At 37.3% G+C, this 23,588-nt stretch overlaps 1 protein-coding gene across 1 annotated transcript in view; it reads left to right on the top strand.

Annotated features, from left to right (window-relative positions):
• The window catches only part of sh2d4b (SH2 domain containing 4B), a 72,252-nt gene extending 51,035 nt beyond the window's left edge, over positions 1–21,217 (top strand). Inside the window, exons 5-8 of the mRNA XM_018095655.2 lie at positions 4,567–4,777; positions 5,708–5,835; positions 18,990–19,210; positions 20,681–21,217. Coding sequence (XP_017951144.2) covers positions 4,567–4,777; positions 5,708–5,835; positions 18,990–19,210; positions 20,681–20,773 — 653 coding nt within the window. The 3' untranslated portion in view covers positions 20,774–21,217. The remainder of the gene's footprint in view (positions 1–4,566; positions 4,778–5,707; positions 5,836–18,989; positions 19,211–20,680) is intronic.
• The last annotated feature ends 2,371 nt before the right edge of the window (positions 21,218–23,588 follow it).

Raw genomic sequence — 23,588 nt, forward strand, 5'->3', positions numbered from 1 at the left:
GTGAAACTCAACGCCTCCCAGGAGTAGGCTTTACTAAACAACATTGCAGCTGGTGATTGCAGTCGAATTTTTTCTGGAATCTAAAGAAGAGAATCAAGTATGTGTTTGCCCTAGAGTGATGCACCCTCCAGTTTTCAGGGAAATCATAATTTTCAGAGCGGTAGCTTTAAGAAAGTAACGGTTACCTGGGTAATAACGTGCACTAATATTGAGTGCTACAAAATAATGCATGAATATATTGCATGGTTATCGCTTAAAAATATGTCATCACAACATAAATAATCACAATAAAATCGCTTCTTAAGTCAGAGAGGTGTCTTTTTTGTGAACTTTCCATGTTAATTCTCCATTGAGTTCCATTGAAGAGTGATGGATTCTTGGGACTTGAAGTGCCTCTTTTTTTTTCCTCTTTTCCAAGGAATCTGTGCGCCACCCATTATGTAAAACAGAATAATTTTAAGTTCCAGAATCCATCTATGTCCTTTGCATTGAGGTTTGCTGTATATGTTGTATTCAAGCTTGGTCAAATCAGCTGGCAGTGATCCTCTTGTAGGGTTCTTCATTTTGGACAAAAGCCTATCTGCATAGCCGCAAGAAAAAAAAAAACACAGAATAGGCGAGTTTGAATCTAGAAAGACAGTATATTTCACTGACGACAGTAAAACTGCAGTTAGGTTTCTCTGTATATTAAAAATAGAGCAAGGGTAACAGACAGAATAAGCTCTAACCCATCACAATTTTAAATAAAATATTATGAAATAATGGAATGACCTGGGCCACTTTGCTTTGTTCTATTTTTTGAACTGCAATTGGAATTCTCGTGAAATTATACAAGCCGGCAGTATTTTTCTATTATAACAAAATACAACAAACATTGCAGAAACTTGTACTTAGCAAATATCAGAACACTTGTGTGTGCAGAACTGGAATAAATCCATTTGAGTGGGGATTTATGCACAGCCCATTAAACAGGGGGAGAGGACAAACTGTGCCAGAATAGGAAAACATGTATAGGAAAACAAAATGCTATGTACATTGAAGCCTTTGCAAAAGCAATACATTCTCTCTCAGACATGGTGTTTTGTATAAACAATATCATAATGTTTGCACATTCTCTATAACAGAATTTGTGATCTCCATATAATAAATAGACCGCAGGATCAGACTGGGCTTGAGGGACACCCCATACCCTCATGGGCCTCGCCAAGCCGGTGCCTCATCCCCACCTGCCACTCCCTGCTGCTCTCCCTCCCCTGATCATGACAAAGTATAAGGTACACATGCGGGGGGGGGTCCCCACTTTTAATCAGTCTATCAGGGTCAAAATGGGGCTGCTACCCCAGGGGCCCCCATAACCCCTCAGGGCGGGGGGGGCCCTGAAGAGGTGTGAGGGCTCCTGGGGTAGCAGCCCCAGTCTAACCCTGATAAACTGATTCACGTGAGTGACGTCATCACGCTCATTGCGCATTGGCAAACAACTGGCGGCACACCCAGAGGACACAGAAGGGGAAATAAGTATTGTGACTGGGAGCGGCTCAGGGCACTGGAGGATCTGGTTGCAGGCGGCCTAATTTGCACACAACGGACAGTGGGCGCTTGTCTGGAGGAACCCATGGCGCCCGACTCCAGTATAAGCCAAGGGTGACTTTTTCAGCACATTTTGGGTGCTGAAAGATGTGAAAGAAAAAATAAACCATCTTGTTTCTTTACTCCATCTTGTTCATATTATGTCATATTAGAGGGGTTTTTAAAATACAGTACATTGTATAAGAATGTTTCTTCTTGCTGTTGAACAGCTTTTTTGATGAGTCATTGAGCTTGTGACAAAGGGGCCCCATGGGTGTTGGTCAACTGGGCCTCTTTGCCTGTTCTGTTCTTAGAGATAACAGAGATAACTACTGATAAGAGTGCCTCACAGTTAATTACGACATGTCTTGTTACATTAGATGTAGTATCAGTTAGAGACAGTTCTGTTGAAAATGTCTGGATACTGCCTTCGCACGAATAAAATGTAGCTACAAACTGGCCTATCCAACAGTTTTATCCTTGACAAAAACTAGGCTTATACTTGAGTATATACAGTAGATAGGATTGTAATTGGTTATATTGTACATATGCTTAATATTGAATAGAAAGTGACTACAGTTAGATAGCAAGGTTATAAATAAGACGAATAGTATTTTTTCTGGTCAGTTAAGCTAGGTTTGTTAGCATAATGTAAGATAGGGAAAGTGAACAACAAAATTGGTAGAAAATTCCCTTTTCAGGTGTATATTTATCAAAGGAGGTAAACTCACAGCTCTCTATTTATTCATGTAGAATTATTAAGGTTACATTTATCAAAAGGTAAAAAGAGCACAAACTACATGTCATTCTTTGGTAAATATGTCCCTAAAGATTCTTTACAAGTGAAGAGAGATCTTGGCAGTTCCCCTCTGGTGAACTGGTTTGAACTCTATATTCGTGCTTTGATAAATATACCCCACAAATGTCTGATGTTAATACTAGCTTTTCACTGCTGTGATTTCCAGTTATGCTTGAATCAGGCCTGTATGTTAAATTGAAAATGCAGCTAACCTTTTATCATAATGCATTTGATTTTTGAAGGCATCAGTGGTCTGGAAAACTCAGCCAGTCTTTTTAATCTCCATATACTGCAATATCTTCTAATTCAGCTGTTTAGAGAAAGCTAGTGTATCAAATGTATAACACGTGTATAGAATGAAAGCTGGTATGTGCCATCTCCCACTTCTTCAAAGCAGTTTAACTATCACTTTGCATGTATCTGCATGTTATGCTCTATCAAGACCTTGCCTGTTGTAATAATATTCAGCTAATCTCTTTTTAAACCCCATTGCCAAAATTTTACCTTTTTTTTGCATTCTATAGTATTAATTATCTGATCCTGAACTGATAGAGCTAGCTTAATTTCTTCCTGTAAAAACACAAGATTCAGATGACATATGAATGTATTAATTTACTAACATTTCACCTAAAGCCCGAGTACTCCACATCACTTTTCATGTCTTCATGAAATACGAGTTCATATAAACCTTGGCCTGATGATAATATGCATTATGGTATGCCCTCCTTTCATATGATGGGTTTTTGCAAAAACAAACCCTACTCATACACTGTACAGAATTTTATAAACAGCAGTCCAGTAGAACATATTTAAATGCACTGTATCCCAAAGTTCACTTAGTAGTGAGTTATATAATGTTAGGATATTTAGGATCTGATATCAGATTATAAAATGCAGTGGCGTAGCGTGGGCTTTCGTCGCCTGGGGCCGACCGGAAATTTGCCGCCCCTCTATTTAGTTATTCTTAAAAAAAAAAGACAAAATAAAAAAAGCAGCATTAAATTTTTTTTTTTTTTTTATTGAATTTGAAATGCGGTGCGCATGTCATAATTGTCAAAAGTGGATTCAGCTGTGCGTCCGTGGCTTCCCATGGTGGCAGGGCCGCCATCAGAAATCACGGGGCCCCTCCCATCAGTACAGGACACACAGACATAAAAAGTATTAGGGTCACCCTCCCACAGTGCCCCCTAACACTATGCTGGCCAGGCCCCCCTAACGCTATTCTGGCCACGGTCCCCCCATACAACTGCCCCATAGACAGTACCCCCATACACAGTGCCCCCAATTGCCCCATACACAGTGCCCCCCACACACATTGCCTCCAATTGCCCATAGAAAGTGCCCCAATTTCCCCATAGACAGTGCCTCCAATTGCCCCATACACAGTGTCCCCATAGACAGCCCCCTCCACACAGTGCCCCCAATTGCCCTTAGACAGTGCCCCCAATAGGAAGTGCCCCCATACACAGTGCCCCAATTTCCCCATACACAGTTCCCCCATAGACAGTACCCCCCAAAGACCTTGCCCCCCCCCACAGAAAGTGCCCCCATACACAGTGCCCCAATTGCCCCATACACAGTTCCCCCAATAGAAAGTGCCCCCATACACAGTGCCCCCAATAGCCCCATACAAAGTGCCCCCAATAGGAAGTGCCCCCATACACAGTGCCCCAATTGCCCCATACACAGTGTCCCCATAGACAATACCCCCCAAAGACCTTGCCCCCCAATAGAAAGTGCCCTCATACACAGAGCCCCAATTGCCCCATACACAGTGCCCCCAATAGGAAGTGCCCCCATACACAATACCCCACAAAGACCTGCCCCCCCCCATGGAAAGTGCCCCAATTTCCCCATAGACAGTAGCCCCCACACAGTGCCCCCAATTTCCCCCATAGTACATACCCCCAACAGACCATCGGCGGCGGCTCCTTCTCTCTTACAGGCAACAGGCGCTTCTATAAGGTTGCGCCTCGTCGCTGACGTGTGACGTCATACGCACGGGCGCAACCTTATAAAAGCGCCTGTTGCCTGTAAGAGAGAAGGAGCCGCCGCCGCCCCCCCCCCCCCCTTCTGATACGCCGCCCGGGGCCATGGCCCCCTCGGCACCCCCCTCGCTACGCCACTGATAAAATGTATTGTCTACAAAGCCCTCTCCCTATTTGGGAAATCTTTTGATGAAATAGCTATCTGTTTTTCAGTACGGAAGTCCAAAGCAGCTGATGAAGACCGCAAGCACAAGGCAAGGTGGGCCCGGGCTGAATATCACAGACAATCCTTACGAGCCATTCAGAAAGGCAAAGTGGCTGGGTTGAGCAATCTGTTCCAAACTGTTAATCTGAACAATGGTCAAGAATCCAGTCAGGAAAACAACAGCACATCTCAGCTCATTAAACCTCAAGTACCAGTTGGGTAAGTTTTATACACTTTATGTGTTATTGCTATCTTTTAATTAACCATCTCTCACTTGGATACCTTTTTTCAATTAACTACATTAGAGAAAGAAGAATTTGTTTTAACAAAGAGGTTTACACACCATAGAATAACAGTTTTCTGCACAAACTGTACTGTGGGGGATTTTATCCTGTAAAGTAGTTCTGTTAGCTCTACCTTTGATTTTCAGAGACAATATATATATATTATGGTTTTGATATTTAATGTTATGATTTCAGTCTTTTATTATTATTCAAAAAATGAGAATCCATTTTAAACAGCACTAAATCAGTGTAAATAAATGCTCTGATGCAAATGCTGATGGGTTTTATAGTTCTCCCCTACAGGTATGGGATCGGTTATCCAGAAACCCAGATTGTGGCAAAGTATAAGGGACACACCTTTACCTTGCCCTTAATCCTAACTTAGATTTAGTTAATCCTTATTGGAGGAAAACAGTCCTATTGGGTTAAATTTTAGTTTTAATAATTTTTTAGTAGACTTAAGGTATGGAGATCCAAAATACAGAAAGATCCCTTATCCGCAAAACTCCTGGTCCCACCTGTATATGCTCCTGACTTATCTGCGTCTAAAATGATTATCACTGCATCTGCAGCTGTTCAAGAATAATGGGAGTTCAGGTTTGTTCATAAAGCTTCCAGTCCTGTAACAAATAAAGCATAAACGTAATTGCTGGTTGTTTATAGCCAGAAATTCTACTATGGCAGAGAATATTTAAAATGTGATAGGAAGTGTGATAGGAACTGTTATTGGCCTTGACTAGCATAAAGTCAATAGATGTGGACTAATTCAATGCAGTACTGATTTCTTTTCATTTTATTAAAACATTTTGATTAATGTTTAGCAATTTGTCTAGTGGTTACAAATTAACTAATTTATCTATTTTAGGAAAGTGTGGGAGCGACCAGCTCGACCAATATCAAGGGATGTGATTATACGGTGGTTCAAAGAGGAACAGCTTCCTCGGAGAGCTGGAATGGAAAAGAATACTGAAGTTGTTGCTCAGTGGTTTCATGGTAACCATTTACTGAATCAGCTTTTGTTACAAAACACCCCTTGTCTGTGAATGAACAACTATTTGAACTTCTCTGTTTTCTACTGTTATGTTCACCTACGATTTCTCTAGCCAGTTAAAAATGCCACCCATTTAAGCTTAGCATACGAGGAAAAATCCAGTAATTTTGTAAGGTTGGGCCAAGTCAGGCTTATCTGATCTGTTTACTGCAGAACCATTGGTTGGAACACATGGGGGCTAAAAAGCTAACGAGTGTTAAGGGGCTCAGAAGCACTCCCACACTTTAATTTAGTCATAAATTAGCCCCCTTGTGTTCTAACCAATGGTTCTAGAGCCAAATACTTGCAGTAGGGATAGTACTGCATTCTGCACTTCACACTGCATAAAAAAAACAAGTGCAAACCACAGTGTCAGGGGGTGCAGGCCAACATGAATACAGCTCTTTCGAACACAAACAGAATTGTATTTATTTGCAGGTCTCTGCACTGCAAAATGAAACACAGAAAAATGTGGCAATTTGGCAACGGATAAAGGCAATGCAAAAAGTGCTAAAAGATACTAGATTGTACCTGTTGTAATTTGTATAGTGCTTTCCCTTAAATAAATGATCAATATGGTTGTTAAAACTGCTTTTGGATTCCCCAGTTTAAATTATATTAAATCTGCCCCATAGTCTCTATAAAAGCTTCTAAATTCATTTCTGGTATACTTTTATATCAAGATTATACATGCAATTAAGTCCAATGACTAGTGAAACAAAAAAAAAAAAGACATATAGCAAGTTTGACTTACTACTATAGAGAGACCATGACCTGGATAAATAAGAATCTTCACAGACATACAGTATGCAACACAACAAGTCTATATCACTGTATAGATCTCTTTATATTAAATGCAATGCTGCAAACATAGCATATTTTCATGTTAGCAAATCTTAAATAAATTCCCAGCAAGGGTTACATTCTAGTCCACAAGCATTATATTAGCTTTAACAGTGAACAAATATTGTGCTGTTTATGGGGTTTTCCATCACTCTAGTTATCTTTCTACATTATGTTTGCAACAGCATAAAAACAATCAAAACTGTCGATAACTCAAGGAATTATGGGTCATGCTGCCATCAATTGTTCCTTTGTATTATATATTTGTGGTTTATTGTATTACTTTTAAGTGCTTTGAAGTACCAATATGTTGTGCTTGTCCTCCCCCATACAATGTTAATACAATTTAATTTCCTCCTATTTAACTGCCTGTTGTGACTCCCTATCTACTCTCCTGCAGACATCAATCTTATTTTTCTGTCATGCACGCATACACAGAATCTTATAACTTACAAGACAAGGCCATGTACCATACTGATGTTAATATTTTCCTCTCTTTGTATTGTCAAGCTAACATTGACAGATAGACAGGCTGATATTATATATCTGGGTGATGTCTAGGGGAACAGTTCCCATCTTTTACTCAATCCACTCCAGACAAGACCACATAACCCAAGCTGTACCCATGCTTTAGATGTGTCATTAATGTTATCATTAGCCATCTTCACAGCACACATAAGAGCATATTTCTTGCTGTGAGTATATTTGATAGAGCAAACAACCCCGAGGCAAATTCAAAGCAAAAGCTCCAAAAAGCATCTGGCATATTTAACTTTCACTCTATTTTTAGCAGGAAATACTGGGGCAGCTATGTATACATTCTGTTAATACAATTATGAGTATTAAAGAAAAACATAGAAATGTAAGGGGAGTTTAGAAACAAGTAGATACACCAGGGAGCAGAACAACACATTGTAATATGAAGTCGGGGAGCTTAACCCATTTATTCTAATCACCTGTGCACAACCGCCCCCTCATCAGGATAAAGTGCAACAAGCACTTACAATATACAAAAAGCCCGCCTCCCATTTACAGAGTCCCTGATTGACCAATAAGTCCTAAATGAGGTTTGATTTCCAGGTTAAGGCTTGGAACACATCACATTCATATGCAACCTCCAAAACGTTGATGCAAATGTCACAGTTACAGCAAATGGAGTAAGCTCCCCGACTGTATATTACAGTGTGTTGTGTGGCTCCTTGAAGTATTTACATTGCCAACACCAGTGCAGTAAATAGTTAATGGTGTCAGGCAAAAAAACTGTATTGAGTTTAGAAACAAGAAAATTCTGTTCCATTTAACCTACTGCATCCCATAGAGATCCATTTTCCCCTTTCCCCAGTTTGTGACTTTAAATAAAAAGTAGCCTAGCTGAATGACATGCAAGGGAAAAAAAAGGACCATTGGCACCCAATACCTTGTACTCTTGTAGCAAGTCGTCAATTCAGACCTGAGGGCTTGTTTCCTAAAGAAAGACAAACAAATTTTGCTAACAGTAAATAGCATGCAAAAGAGGGCAACTTCTGCGACACGTGGGCAGCCCATTAGTGCATACATGACTTTTAGTAATGAACCCTTTTCAAGCCACTACGAGTGCCAATTAATGATGAGTGAATCTGTCCTGTTTCGCTGTGCAGAAAAATTTGTGAAACTGAAGAAATTTGTGAATCTCGGAAAATGCAATCCAAAAAAATCGTACGTCATTTTTTTGAGATGCAATACAATATTTTTCCGTGGTTCATTTTTTGTTGTGCGTTATTTTTTTATTACATGCGTGACTTTTCGCACCCGTTTTGTGAAAAAAACAATCTGCCAATGGCGAAGCGTGGAGATGACCCCCCAATCCATGTCTAGAGAAAAATTTTGCTCATCGCTAGTGCCTGTGTATCTAAGGTACAGCAAAAGGCCAGAACTTTGTGTGAAATACTTTGCTGCCTTGAACAGAACAAAGATGCTCTGCAGAGGGAGTGCGAACAAGCACTTTATAAACAGCATGCTGATGGACGCATTTTTGTTCCCATTAATATACTGTAAATAGTGCTTTTGTCCAGTATTTATAATTAAATGACCCCTATTGTCTGTACTCATAAATTTGTTTCTAACAGATTCAAATATCTATTTTTGTTTCCTGCATATAATACATTGTTTAGGATTTGTGGTCTGATAGCCTGCCATTCTCTGTCAGTCCCTGAATGCTCTGTGAATAAGGAAAAGCTTTGCTGCAGGTTATTGCTTCAGGTGCAGTAGCTCTTAGTAATTGTTACACTTCATCAGCTTTTATTGCCTATGAGATTGTTTTTGCTATTACTTGCTACTTCTGAAGAGTCTGCAAAGGAAAGTTATTAGCAAACAAATTAAATGCCTTAGAACTTTAAGCTGCAAGGAGGGGAATAGCTGAACAAGGTAAGACAGACCAGGCTGGAGAAAGGAAAATATAAACTCAGTGGTGGCACCAGTGCTTTGTAATCGGAGCTCCAGCAAACTGAATAATTCATAGAAGTGGGCTGATTACCTGTGGGGAAACAGCTTTTTCTTTAATGCTCCTTAATACGTCACATGGCAAAGCTTTTGTTTAAATATCAATAGCTGTCATGTAGTATGTTAAATTCAAGCAAATTCAAAGATAAATCCATTTGTCAGTCATAACATGACAGAGAATTTAGATGAAACTTGACAGTTCTGCTGTTCCACTAAGCAGATCCCAAACTTCTTAATTAATATCACGGAAGAACATTAACTATCAATCTACTATTTTTCAGGCTGCATTTTTATGCTGTTTGTTGCAGATTTCTACTGCTCTAACTGGCAGTTTCCATCCTGAGTCCACCACTGACAAACAGCATGGTTATGTGTATAGTAGGAAAACTTTTTAGATTGAGGAATCACACTAATAAGCCATGTATACATTAAACAAAAAACAATGAAACATCCAATACACCTTAGGTACATATTTACATCAATGTCAGTTGCCCTTTAGTTTTGCGTAACTGCTTTGTAATATACTTCAGTTCCATTCTTGTTTTGGCTTGGACACTACCTCTCAATCATCTGATAATTAATGGAAAGGCTTTCCATTACACTTATGTACTTCCTTTGATTCATGATCTTGTTTACCTGCCAAGGGGGAAAATATCTCACAATTATCAGCCAACTGGCAGGAGGGCATATCCTTTGCTAAGATTATAAAAGAATAGAAAGAAAGTTTGAAGGAATGCATATATTCTGGAAACAAAACTAACTACAATAATGTAGCACACCCGTGAGTGTTGGCTATAAGTATTTTGAGCATGTGTGTTATTTGAGCTATGCACAAATTGTAGGCCTCCTAAATGGCAACTCCCGGGACCTTACTGCCCCTTAATGAGTGCTTACCAGGTAGCTGGAGATCCTGTGAAGGTAATAACCAAGACACTGGAGGTTGCTTGAAAACCTTCTTTATTTACTCCAGTACAGCATCAGTAGTATAACCAGCACAGGTTTCCCTTTATGGATATCCAATATATTTCACAGTGATCCTCCCTCTTTGGGTATTTCTTAAGCCCTAAGCTAACCACTAGGTGTTCCCTGCAACTACGACCAGTAATGCCGTGAGGTAATAACCCCTCTATTTTCCTCGTATGGACCTGGACCTGCCCAACTAAATAACCATACTGTCTTTTCACTCCTAGAGTGACTATTACAGTTCCATCTACATAAACTAAACTCGCTTCTGTAGATACCTCTTAATGTGGTGAAGTCCCAGGAATAAGACCTCATGAATATGAGAGTCACCCCCATTTATACTGGGGAACACCTCCACCTAGTGGGCATTCCTAAATTACAAGGGGAACTTTCTTTTAAACTGGAAAGAATAGTTATAGTAAGTACATTATTAGGACCACCTTTAGGTGTCCACATCTAAATAAAGTTCACTTACTGGCATGCCTGCCTAAAGGGGAACCTAGGTAAAGGGACTTAAAACTTAGGGTCCCTACAGTAATATTAGCAGAAAATGTATTTGTAAATCCATTTTTTCTTACATTAAAGCCGAGTTCTTTGGATCTATTTTCTCAGATAATATATGCTACATTAGGTGTGGCATTTTTCATGTTTTAAAAAAGACTTTAAATAATGTATAAAAGGTTTTCTTCTGAATACAAAATGAACAGTATATATCATTGTTTTTATTGCCAGTCTGTGTACAAAAGATAGTTTATAAACCTTTCCATAGAACAGCAAGACACATTGCACAACAAAAGAAATCCTGACTGATATTGCAGATGCAAACGGTAGTAATGCTGACAAATATTTGTATATTAGTTACATTTGGTTAAAGTTGGTGTGGCCTTGCCATAGGATTCATTAGGTTTTGTGAAGTAATGAACTTAACATTTAACATCTTTTTTTACTGTAAGCAAAAATAGTATAAGAATAGAATAGAAATTCTGTATTTTATATACTGAACTTACCAGCACTGGATTTCACAATTTGGCGCCCATAGGCCCTCTTGGATCATGAACTGTACCTGCTCACTGTGTTCTAGGCTTCAGTTGAAGAGGGGGTTATTAAATAAACAGACAGCAGAAAGTGAGGTTACATATAGTATGTAATAGAAGCTGAGATGTTTAGTTTTTTCTTCTTATATTGGGAAGTTTATATTGATATATATATATATATACTATATTTTGAATTAGTCCCTAAGCTCCGGTAATTTATAGAATCCCTGAGAATGTGTTGTGACTTATGGGAAAAATTGGGAAGCTACTGAGGGCATCTTTGAAGGACCAAATCATTCATGCTAAAAGTCTGTGATCAAACCACAAGGGGTCATGTTGACAAACACAGTGGTAAAAAATGCAAAAAAAGACCAAAACCAGGTATTTTATTTGCAAAGAGCTAAATACTAAATGGCCACAGGCATCTGCGCTCCATTATAGAAGACCCAAGGCTTGCCCCTTAAAAAAATTATGATGTGTGAATTAGGTCAGCCCTCTTTCCAAAAAGGCGCAGATGGGGAAGGGTATTTATGGTTTCGCCCCCTAACACCACACTGATGCTGCACCCTGCTCTTCATGTCAGATTTTCAAAACAGCACGAGCAGAAGGTGCAGCATTCACAGGGTAACAACTGCTTGTTAGATGAGCACTAAGGGGAGCACTCATGCACCCCATAGTGCTCTAGCACTTGCTTAAAAAATGTAAATGACCCCTATAATGTTGTGTTTCTAGAATACTTATTCCTCTTCTGTCTTCTGTCTTAGTGCCACTTGCGCATGCACAATAGTAAACATTTAAAAGACTGAAAAGTCAAACTTTCATTTTCACCATACCGCACATGCGCTGGCCCTGAGATACAGAAGAACACTGATAGTAAATGACAAAGAGTAATTATTTATGTTGTACTGTTCAAAACAAATAGGGGCCAATTTATCATTATCAGTAATGATTAGTGATGAGTGAATCTGTCCTGCTTTGCGGGAAAATTTGCAAATCTTTGAAAAGAAAGAAAATGTAGAGCAACAAAAAAATTGTTGCATGCATAATTTTTTCGACACGCAAAAAAATTTTGACACGTGTAATTTTTTTTTGCGTCACAATTTTTCTGACACAGGCAAAATTTTTTGTTTTGCGCACTGAATTTTTACGTTCTGAATTTTTCTGCCCATTTCACAAAATAATCCGCCAACGGTGAAATGCGGAAATTTGCCGCAAATCCATGCCTGCCGAATTATTTCGTCCATCACTAGTAATGATAGCTGCTGCCTGGTAAAACTTTTTTTTTACTTTTTTTGGACTTTATTTCATTTATTTTCTGTGTTGGAACAATTTCAGCACATTCTGATGAATTGACACAGATATCAGATTTCTTAATAGTGCCAATGTATTAGAGATTTTAAAAGTCCCCATGAAGGAGAACTTTCTTTTTAATAAATGCATAATGTTGTATTATATATAATATTATCACATCATATTAGAAGCATTTACCCATAAAAAAGCTGCAAAATGCTAAGGCTAATTATTACTGTGTAGCTAGATTAATTTTTCTTAGGCGTTACTTTCCCAACATTTCCAGTAGCGGAATTTTATGGTGAAAAATTAAACCATATGGATTCTACAAAGTTGTATGATCATTAATTTTCCTTGCGTTAGCCACAAACATGCCATTCATATAATTAATTGCCTAATATATTGCTGAGAAATTACCCATTTACTGTATAAATTGAAATTTACTACAGCAGTTATCTAACCGGTTTGTGATGTGATGAAACTGATAGTCTTCTTTGTTTATTAAATCACTAATGCAATCAGTGTTTTAGCTCAATAGATCTAAATGTACCTTCCACAGTACATATAAGTAAAGCTAAAATAATACTGTGATCTTATAGCTTTATTTCCCTTTTGTTTCACTGAAATATAGTATAATCTGATTTAAAAATTGGAGCTGCTAAATAATCCACGAGAAATGAAACCACTGAGCTCAGTGTATCATTTAGAGATAAACCTGTCCAGGATTTTGCCATTAAGATTTTAAATGGTACAAGGTTATTGGTGCATGCAGAATTGATGCTTTTGTAGTCCTAAGGGAAAGCATGCATTCACAGAGGCAAAGTGAACTTTCCATTAAAAACTGTGCTGTTTATTCATTTGGGAAAAAGCAAACCTGCTGTGTGCCAGACTCTTTGTACAGCTGCTATTTGTTTGTTGATTTGCCTCATTATTGAGGCTTGGTTGCTACGGCGGGGAATGGAAACTTGTAATCAATAATTATGGTGCTTCCTGCTGGATAAGGTCAGGGCAGAGTGTGTCAGGGGTTGCAGGAAAACCTGAACCATTTGCTATCTTTATGTATGTTTTGTGAAATGGTTATAAAAAGGCCTATTGCAGTCTATATAACTGAACCTTAAGGTCAAGGAAAGTTCTTCTCTTTTAGAGCTTTGCCTTGCTCTGCAGCAAGTGCAAAAGCATTTGGAATAAGGCATAGTGTCAATAGTGGCTACTGTTGGCATATTTTTGCCTTGACCTATTTGACTTCCTTATACTATAACTGTGCGTGAAAGGCCTTGACCTCTGGGACTGAAGCAGGAATGGCCCTTGCATTTCTTCACCAGTGTCTGAACAGTAAAATAAATGTTTATAACCTTGCGAAAAGGAATAGAGAAAAGCGGCATTCCATTATAAAAAAGACTTAAGGCAAATATAAAAGCTTGGCTTCTTTAGTGTTTCCTCATATTTTGAAATCTGTTTCAAAATGCAACCCAGAAGATCACTGATTAAACTGCAATACAAAAGGGTCAATGTTGCAGCTAAATGATAATGAACTTCAAAAATATTTATAATTGGCAACCACACAATGTTATACATCAGATTCACCAGATGGAGTCATTAAATCATACAAGACAGCGCAAAAGCGTCATAAGTAATAACAGTCAGCTGACATCTGCATATGTGATGTTGTTCAGAAACTTTTAGATCTCCCTGGGATTCACACCTCCTGAAATACTGCCATCCATCAAACTGCGCTAACAAACTCCAAATGAAACATTTGTGTCAGCGCCACTTATTAATGTTCAGATCAAGGGCACAAGGAAGGACACAAGCTAACATTTCTAACAGGTCCATCTCTCCTCTGTGCAGATTCACTCTTATCTTTACATTTTCGCATGCTATCATTCTTCTGCTTCTGATGCTGTAATAAAGTTGTCATGCAGCAACCTTGCAATATGAAATCCAGTACTACTCCTTACTTTATGAAGGGGTCTGTTTAGTAAAGGTCGGTATTTTCCATGCAAAATGTAAATATCTCTAAATATCTATCTAACTATACAAAACAAATCAGGGGTATTTTAATAATGTGTAAAAACCATAAATGAATGTTATTCTGAGAGTAGTTTACTATTCACATAAATGTGCATTACATAATTATTGTGTAAATTACTTACCTGACTCATGTTTGTTCTTAATATCTATATATATATATTTCTAAAATGCCAATACATTTATACAGTGCTTTACAGAGATTATTCATCATTCACATCAGTACCTGCCCCAGATGAGCTTACAATCTAAGGTTGCTACCACCGTATTATGGTCTGATTTTAAAACCATAAATGAATTGCTTTAATGCTAAAACTAGAGCAGGGATATTCATTTCTATTTTTAAGTGTATTGTGTGCTTGAAAAAGTGTGATTATTGTGTTGCAGTGTTAAATTTGCACTGTTTGCACACTGGCCTATCAATAACAGAGTATTCCTAGATGTTAACTCTTTTCATCCTTTGTATTTTTCTCAGATTTCAAGTGTTTTTGATGCTTTATTTTCATTTGAACAAGAAACATTTGGCCTTGTAATATATTTTAGAGATAACCTAGCTTTGGTTACAGAGTTCTGAGGCCTTGGGCTTAATTTTGGCAAGAGCACAATTTATATAGCATTTGTAAATTCTCCAATTTTTTATCTGGGTTTCTTTAAATTGTGGGTAATGTGAAGCTGTCTGTAATAGGGAATATAGGTTAACATGTCACAATATGTTATGAACATCATTCACTACAAAGGGAAAAATTGGTACTTTGTGTTAAGCTGTATAACATATAGATTTGTATCATCTTGAAGGTTTCTCTTTTTTAATGTTTAAACATAGAGAATAAACTGCATTGATTATTTATCAGTTGCCTAAATTATTTGATTAATTTGGCTACCAGAATTTTTTTTATCACCCTCCTTTTATTGTAAAAAAAGATCTTTATATATGCTTTCTATAGTCGAAGTGGATTGTAATAAATGGTATAGGCATTGGAATGATATGGGTATAGGTGCAATTGCATTCGCTGAAACTGATTCACTGATTTGCTCTAAAAAAAATGCATTTTTATTAGACCTTGCAGCAGCTGCAATATCCCTTAGACATTTTCCATCTTTTTTTTGCTAAATGTAATTTAACTTTCTAGTAATGCAGGCCTGCCCCAAAGCAAAGGTTTTCAGCCCTACCAGACAACCAGATTTGATGCATAAAAGAGGCTTGAGCTGCCTTATGACTTTGAAAGACATAGTTAATTTTAGAAAATGTTTTGCAGGAACTATTAATAGTAATGAGAAATTTCATGGGCAGTGGTTGCTCACTTTGTTCACTTGAAAGTCTGATCAAAAACATCAATCAATGAAAGAAAGCAGTGAACTAAATTACATACTTTATAACCAAGATGTATTGGCTTCAAAAGCAAGCAGTCTTATAAGGTATAAGGAGGGATAACGTTATACTATAGGCTGGTCGTACAGAGCAAATAAATATAATATCACTGTGACATAAGATTATATTGTAAACAAATTCATGTTTTATTGATCTGGATTACTGAATAAACTGGTTAAACATCCATCTTATGTATTTAGAGGCAAATCATCTGTAAAATTCCCATTGTTACAAGGCTTAAGGCACACCTGAACTAATTACTGGTCAGCACTGTAGCATGTAGTTGTTTTATACATTTAGTTTTAAATAATTAGGGTTGCCAGGTCTTTTCTTTTAAAACTAAACACCTATAACACGCATATACTTATTCTTTTAAAATGACTAGTGTTAACTGGTACTAAACAACAATTATGTTAATGCATAATGAATGCAAAGAAGCAACACTTTTATTTAATGGGATAAACTGGTTACTTTGTTTTGAGATATTCAATTTTAATGGCTGCCGATCAGGTTCTCCATATAATCAGGGATACATGCATAATAGATGCTACAAAGACATTCAAATATAAATGCTGCCCTCAAGATGTGTTTGTGTAATGTGCTTCTATATGTATGTATGGGATTGATGGTATCTGTGTGCATCTGGCAGCATGTTGTAGTTCTGTGCACAGAGCTATGGGCATCTGTGTGTAAGGAGCATAAAAGCTTCAGGTTGATTTTGGGGATTATATGATTAAGTGATGTGTATGATGTGTATATGTGAGGAGGTAAAAAATATTTTATTTTGATCATGTAAATAGTTGGGCAATGCTTAGGTATATACAGGTGACACCAACCAATTAGGTTGGCCTGTAGCGGAATTCCCCTTCATGAGCCTTTTGGCCAAAGAACATCAAACAAGCAGGACTGAAGACCATAGTGGCTAGACCAGGTGGGAGACTTTAGGGCTAGAAAGTTAGTAGCTTATTGTTAGTAGTATAGAAGATAGATAAGTTAGCCAGCAAGTTTGTTGTCCCAATGAGGATGTTTGGGGTAGAGCCCAAGGCAACTATGTGCCAGTTAGGAAACTGGGGTGTTAAGGTGTAGGTTAGAGGGAACCTATGGGAGCTGTAGTGAAACAGCTTTGGAGTAGGTAAAGGCTGATTCAGGAGGCCCCCTTGTGGCCAATGGCACTCTACCTGTGCATTTGCACATGACAGGGTTGCTAATGGAGGGATTCTGTATGTGTGTGTGGATTGGAAAGAATCTTTCAAAGTAGTGTTTCATGTGTAACTGATCAGCTTTAAGTTCAGCAACCTGTGTCCCAATCTGTGACCTGCCTCCATGATAGAAACCTCTCAAAAAAAGTCTTCCCTGGTTCAATGCATCGCTGTGGAACATGCCTACTTCTTACAGTAATGATTGTTCCTATACTTTTCACTGTAATGGGTGTCTGCTGACCATGGGCAGTCCTGTTACATGTACATATCTTGTGGGGCACTTGTTTATGTGTAGCTAGTGAGTATAGGGCTCTTAGAAATATATAAGTACATTGTAGGATGTAAGTGTATAAAGCTGGAGTCATTTCTGTGTGAATAATCTTACCTAGGGTGTGTGTGTAGGCACCATTGTCTGCATAATCTGCAGTGTTTATATAAGGGTAGCAACTCTATAGACATACTTGACCTTTGTGGCTTCTTCGGTTATAATAAGAGTTTTGCTGAAGTCAGTTGAATTTCTGCAATGAGGTGAGATAAGCTCCTCGACAACACTTCATCAAACTTCATCCTTTCTAGCACTAAAAAGTAAAGTATGATTGACACTGTGAAATATCACCTTTTGAATGATTATACAACATGGGGCTTATTAAGTAACATAGGTGCTATATTGCACCACTGCAGTTGCTTATAGCATCAATCAGGTCTTTGTTGCCAAATTAATTGCTGATTGCTTGACACTAGAAAAAGCACCTACAGTATGTTAGTAAATCAGACCATACATAGAAAGTTCAAGATCTCGTTTATATTAAAATAATGATAATAAAATAATTGGCAGGGCTGCATTTGGCCCACGGGCTTCAAGTTGACAGCTCCAATGTAGTGCAGGAATTAATTATGTAGCATAGTATCCAATCTAAGCAAACATACAAAACATGCCCCTAAATGAGACATTTCATATTCATCAATATTTTTAATTTTCTGTTGGAGAATGAAGGGCAGATTTAAGTAAGAAGCAATTTGCCTATTACTAAAGCATGCTTGATTAAGAAGGGAGAAAAAGAAATAAGAATTTAAAATTATAATGTGGAAGAAATTTACAAGAGCTTTAATTCAAATCGTGTTTTTCAAGACAACCTTTAATTGAGTTGCATTACCCCTTTGAGTGTAAGCAGATTCTACACCTATTTGAATTACAATATGTTTTTCTAGATAACAGTCTGCTTGCTCCACCATTTTACATCGCACTTAATTAGAATATGAACTTTGACAGCAACTCATGAAGTTTAATAGGCAATGTCATAAATTAGAAAGTAGATTTCTGTGTATGTGTATGTGTGCATAGAACGCCATGTGTAGAATGAAGGCCATTGATGCACTGGGTTAATGACTGTTTTTCACATATTACAAAGCTGTGTAATGAAGCATAATTGGTGAGTGGAAATATTACTGCAATTACTGCAGTATGTTAATTCCTCAACATTGTGGTATAATCATCATAACATTTTTTAAAGGAACTTTTGACTGAACATGAAATATATTGTAAAATGCATTTCTACTAATAATGTTCTCTGTGTTACCATATATAGATAAACTGTACCTAATATTATGTACCACTTTAGCATAAAATGATCCAGTTAATTTTTTAACTTCTCTCTTTGATTTAAATGATGATTAGACATTTTAAAATAGAAAAGGACTGTGTGAAACTTCCATTGACGCGTTAGTCTAGAATATAGTAGTCTAGAACTCAGTATAGAATATTACAGGTATGGGATCCCTTATCTGAAAACTTTTTATCTAGAAAGCTCCAAATTATGGGATGATGTAGCCTGCTCTACAGTTATGAAAGTAAGGCTTCATTAGTAAAAATCACGACATAAACACTTTCTATCTTATTGTTTAACTCCTGGCAGGAATTATAAGTCGAGAAGAAGCAGAAGAATTACTAATGAACAAACCAGAGGGGTCCTTTCTTGTCCGAGTTAGTGATAAGATCTGGGGCTATGCCCTGTCTTTCCGTCAGCAAACTGGTTTCAAGCATTTTCTGGTGGATGCGTCTGGCGATTATTACAGTTTCCTTGGTGTGGACCCCAACAGGCATGCAACGCTCACAGACCTTATTGACTTTCATAAGGTATGTCTCACGGTGGCATAAAAGTTTACATTAATTAGGAAGAATAGACAGATAGAGATAGATAGATGGATCGATAGATAGATAGATGGATCGATAGATAGATCAGTGCCAGGTCAAGCCGACTGGGTGCCATGGGCAACCATGTCGCAAGCAAGAGCAAGATGTGCATGCACAAGGCAGCGGGGTTGGTGGGGGGTACTGTAGTGGGGGGGAATGGGCCCGGAACTAGTGGTAGGTGAAAGAAGAGATATCTGCCTGGCGCCCCCTCACCGTTGCGCCCTAGGCAGGTACCTATTCTGCCTACCCCTACTTCCGACCCTGAGCTTAAAGCTTAAACTTAGGGAGCTACAAGTAAATAGCATGTGTTTTTGGCCATTATTAAATTTTTACATATATATGTCCCTCATGTCATATTATGTGATGTTAACAGTATATATGAGATGATAGGGCTCATTCACACGCTGTGTGTAAAATAGGCTGCATTTTCTCGATTTTTGCTCTACTTTGTAGGACATTGTGCAAATAGCCGCAGTGCTCTGTGCAGAGACCTTTGGCATCCTTCTTTAATAAAGTAATGACTGTGTATTACTAAGCGCTGTAATAGTTAGAGGCAGGAGTAGGTGTTCTACATTGGGACCTAATTTAAGGGTGCAAGGTAGGGACCCTGTCTTATCAACCATGGGGGCTCAAATGCTCTGCAAGTAAGCACTAAGTGGGCCGATTCGCTAAAGGTTGATAACGCTTATCGCATGCTTTTTTGCGTTAAAAAGCATGCGATAAATAAGTACCGATTCATCAAAGTCATTTCGCATGCAAATTATTTCTAATGCATTGCATTAATTAGCAAATAGAAATAATACTAACGCATGATTCACAAATGCATATCAAGCATTAAACGCGCAAAATATCACATTGATCTGTACGAATATTAACACCTACTTGGGGTAGGCGGTACTCAAAGAAAATTGCAGTTCGTGAGCTGTTGGCAACACAACATGGAGTTTGCAGTCATATTTTTCAAGTATGTGTTGGCCCTAGAGTGATGCATCCTCCAGTTTTCAGGGAAATGGTAATTTTCTGAACAGTAGTTTTCTGAAAGTAATGGTTACGTGCGTAATATCATACGCTGAATATCGCACGTGGCGAAAAATATTGCGCGTGGCGGGAAATAAGGCAAGAAAATCGCTCATCACGAGTTAAATAACGCAAAGAACATTGCTTCTTAATTATGACGTGTCCTTTTAGTGAATCAAGTCACAAAAGAGAAGTTGCAAAAAATAAGAAGTGATAAAATTTTTAACACATGCTATAAATAGCGCTCGTTTTATCGCCCTTTAGTGAATCGGCCCGTAAGGGGTGCATCCTTATGCAGCATCTGTAAATGACTCCTAACTCAAAAAAAAAATTCTCATGTTCTCTACACATGTTTTGAAATAATTTCAAAAATAAGGTTTTGGGGTTTTTTTCCAGGAAGAAGTCATTACAAGTTCTGGTGGAGAACTTCTTGTGGAACCTTGTGGGCAGAACAAGAACACTTCTGACTATAGAATCTTATTTGAATAAGAATTGAAATGGTTACATTTTAACAACATGGGCGCTGTATGGGAATACAGACTGTACATCAGTGAATGACAAGTGGCACAAAGGGAAAATAAAGAGTTCCACAGTTCTGCTAATGACAATGAATGATATTCTGAACACACAGAAAATGCTTATTGCAAATCCCTGAATGAAATACAGATGCAGAGCTCTTTTTCATTTGTACTTTAATTAAGCTCTTTTAATGGTACTGCAGATTGGTTTTAGAAATGAATATGAACAAATATTTATATTTAAATCAATTAGATTCACCTTAGGGCTATTAAATTTAAGAATGAAAAAGCAAAAATGCCCCTCAGAGAAATCTTGTAATATGATATTTTATATTACAAATTCTTCCTTAGACAACCATTGCATATGTATGTTTGTTTACTAATTAAGTTTGGCAAGTTTGTGAAAAAAAAAACAGCAGAGGTTATAAAAAAGGTATGGGACCTGTTATCCTGAGTGCTTAGGACCTAGGGATTTCTGGATAAGAGGGCCTTTCCATAATTTGATTCTCCGCACTTTGAATTTACTGAGAAATCATTTAAACATTAAATAAACCCAATTGGATTGTTTTGTCTTCAGTAAGGATTAATTTATCTTAGTTGGGGTCAAGCAAAAAGTACTGTTTTATTATTACAGAGAAATAGGAAATATGTTTTACAATTTAGAATGATTTGATTAAAATGGAATCATTGGTAGATGAGCTTCTTGTAATTCAAAGCTTTCTAGATAACGGGATTCCATACTTTCCACCCATGTTATTTGCATACTTGCATTTTTTTTTTAATTGCCACAAAGACTTGTGCCCCATAAATACAGCACTGACTGCACTCAGTATCACTGTATTCATGAAGGGTGGGGAGGTATCGGCACATAGGAGTCCATCCTCCTGTGCCCTAACTTGTGTTTCATTTAGACATGTGAGCTGGGGTGCAGCATTGGGTGTTGGCTACAGTCCTGATGAGGACGGGGCTGCCTTGTGCCTACAGTTTTTTTTTTATCTACCACCAGGACCTGGGGTAGTCTATAACTTAAGTCTCCTAAAAAAATCATTAAAGGTTAATTAAACCCTATAGTATTGTTTTGCCTCCAATAAAGATTTATTATATCTTAGTACAAGGTACTGTTTTATTATTACAGAGAAAAAGGAAATGATTTTTAAAAATCTAAATTATTTGATTAAGTCTATGGGAGCTTTTTCTCTGTAATAATAAAATAGTACCTTGTACTTGATCCCAACTAAGATTAATAGACTTAAGTTTTGGAGATCCAAATTACGGAAAGATCCCTTATCTGGAAAACCCCAGGTCCCGAGCATTCTGGATAACAGGTCCCATGCCTGTACTCAAAATAAAGTAAAAATACATATAATTATCCAGTCATACTTTCTACACAAATAATCTGCTTAGCTGTAAATGGTAAGCATACATTAGGTATAAAACAAATAATCAGTGATTATTATGAAAAAAAAAGCATTTTTCTTTGAATTTTCGAAAAAACCTAGCACATTGTCTCCATTCTGAAAAAACATACAGAACATTTCAAATGTTAATGGTAACCATAACTTAATACAATTTCATATATTCCAAAGTACCAAATGTTTCTTCTCTGCTAGGGCCCAGCTTTATAAAGTATATGTATTATTCTGTAGATAGCTATGTATATGCTCTTTTTAACACTTTGAATAGAGTACTCAAAATAAAGTAAAAGTACATATAATTAGCCTATTATACTGTCTACACAAAATAATCCGCTTAGCTGTAAGGCTAAGCATACATTAGGCATAAACCAAATAAATAATTATTTTGAAAAAAATAATTTCTTTGTTTAAATTAACAAAAAACAGCACATTGTCTTTTTGAAAAAAAGAAAGCATCAATCAGGCCCAATCTGAATCCCAGTAATAACACCCAGTTCATCAAGTGGGTGTTGCTTTTAATGAAACCAGTGAATAATTATATGGGTTAGACACATTTGGCTGAGTATTTAATGTGAACTTCAACAGTAAATCCAGTAATAAGACTTCATTCACCTTCCCAGTGGTTTTCTGCACCACATGCTGCTAAAATGTGGTAAAATGCACTCAAATAGAGAAGTGTGTTTTTTACAGCTCTTAAGAAAAACAAAACAAATAGATGGGTACCAAAGCATATTGCACGCACATCCATCATCTTTAAGCCAACAAATTCTATTCACTAACAAGCTTGTTCTCTATAGGTGTGGAGTTGTAGTTCTTTTTCAGTGTGCTTCTAAATAGATTTCCCGATTTTATGTGAAGGACATTGACTGAATGCTCAGGTAAAATAGAAGAATTATTTACATAATTCTAATATATTCTATAACATTCTTTATACATTTCTAAAATTTGAGAGCAAAAAAAAATGTTAGGTTACTCTCGCCTCCTTGATCTCTACTTGATGCAGTTACACTATCTACCAATGCCTTTTAATGTGCAGCAACAAAGAGCTGATTACTATCACTAGTAACTAAAGAATATTTGTGCCCACTGAAAAAAAGAAACTCGACCAAACTATTAAAATTACTGCCATTTCTATTAAGTAAGTAAATAAATATTTAATATATCACATTTATTTTTTTTCTTATTCATTTGTGTATTTTGTGTATTTTGTGTATTTTTCTATTAATTTGTGTACTGCATACATATGAACATATTACATAATATTGGTCCCCTAGCAACAAGCCATCCTCCAAGTTCCTTAAGTCGACCATACTATTTTGAACCATACTACTTATGAACATAGTGGACCATACTACATATGAACATCTTACA

This window comes from Xenopus tropicalis, chromosome 7 (genome assembly GCF_000004195.4).
Source record: "Xenopus tropicalis strain Nigerian chromosome 7, UCB_Xtro_10.0, whole genome shotgun sequence".
NCBI classification, from domain to species: domain Eukaryota; kingdom Metazoa; phylum Chordata; class Amphibia; order Anura; family Pipidae; genus Xenopus; species Xenopus tropicalis.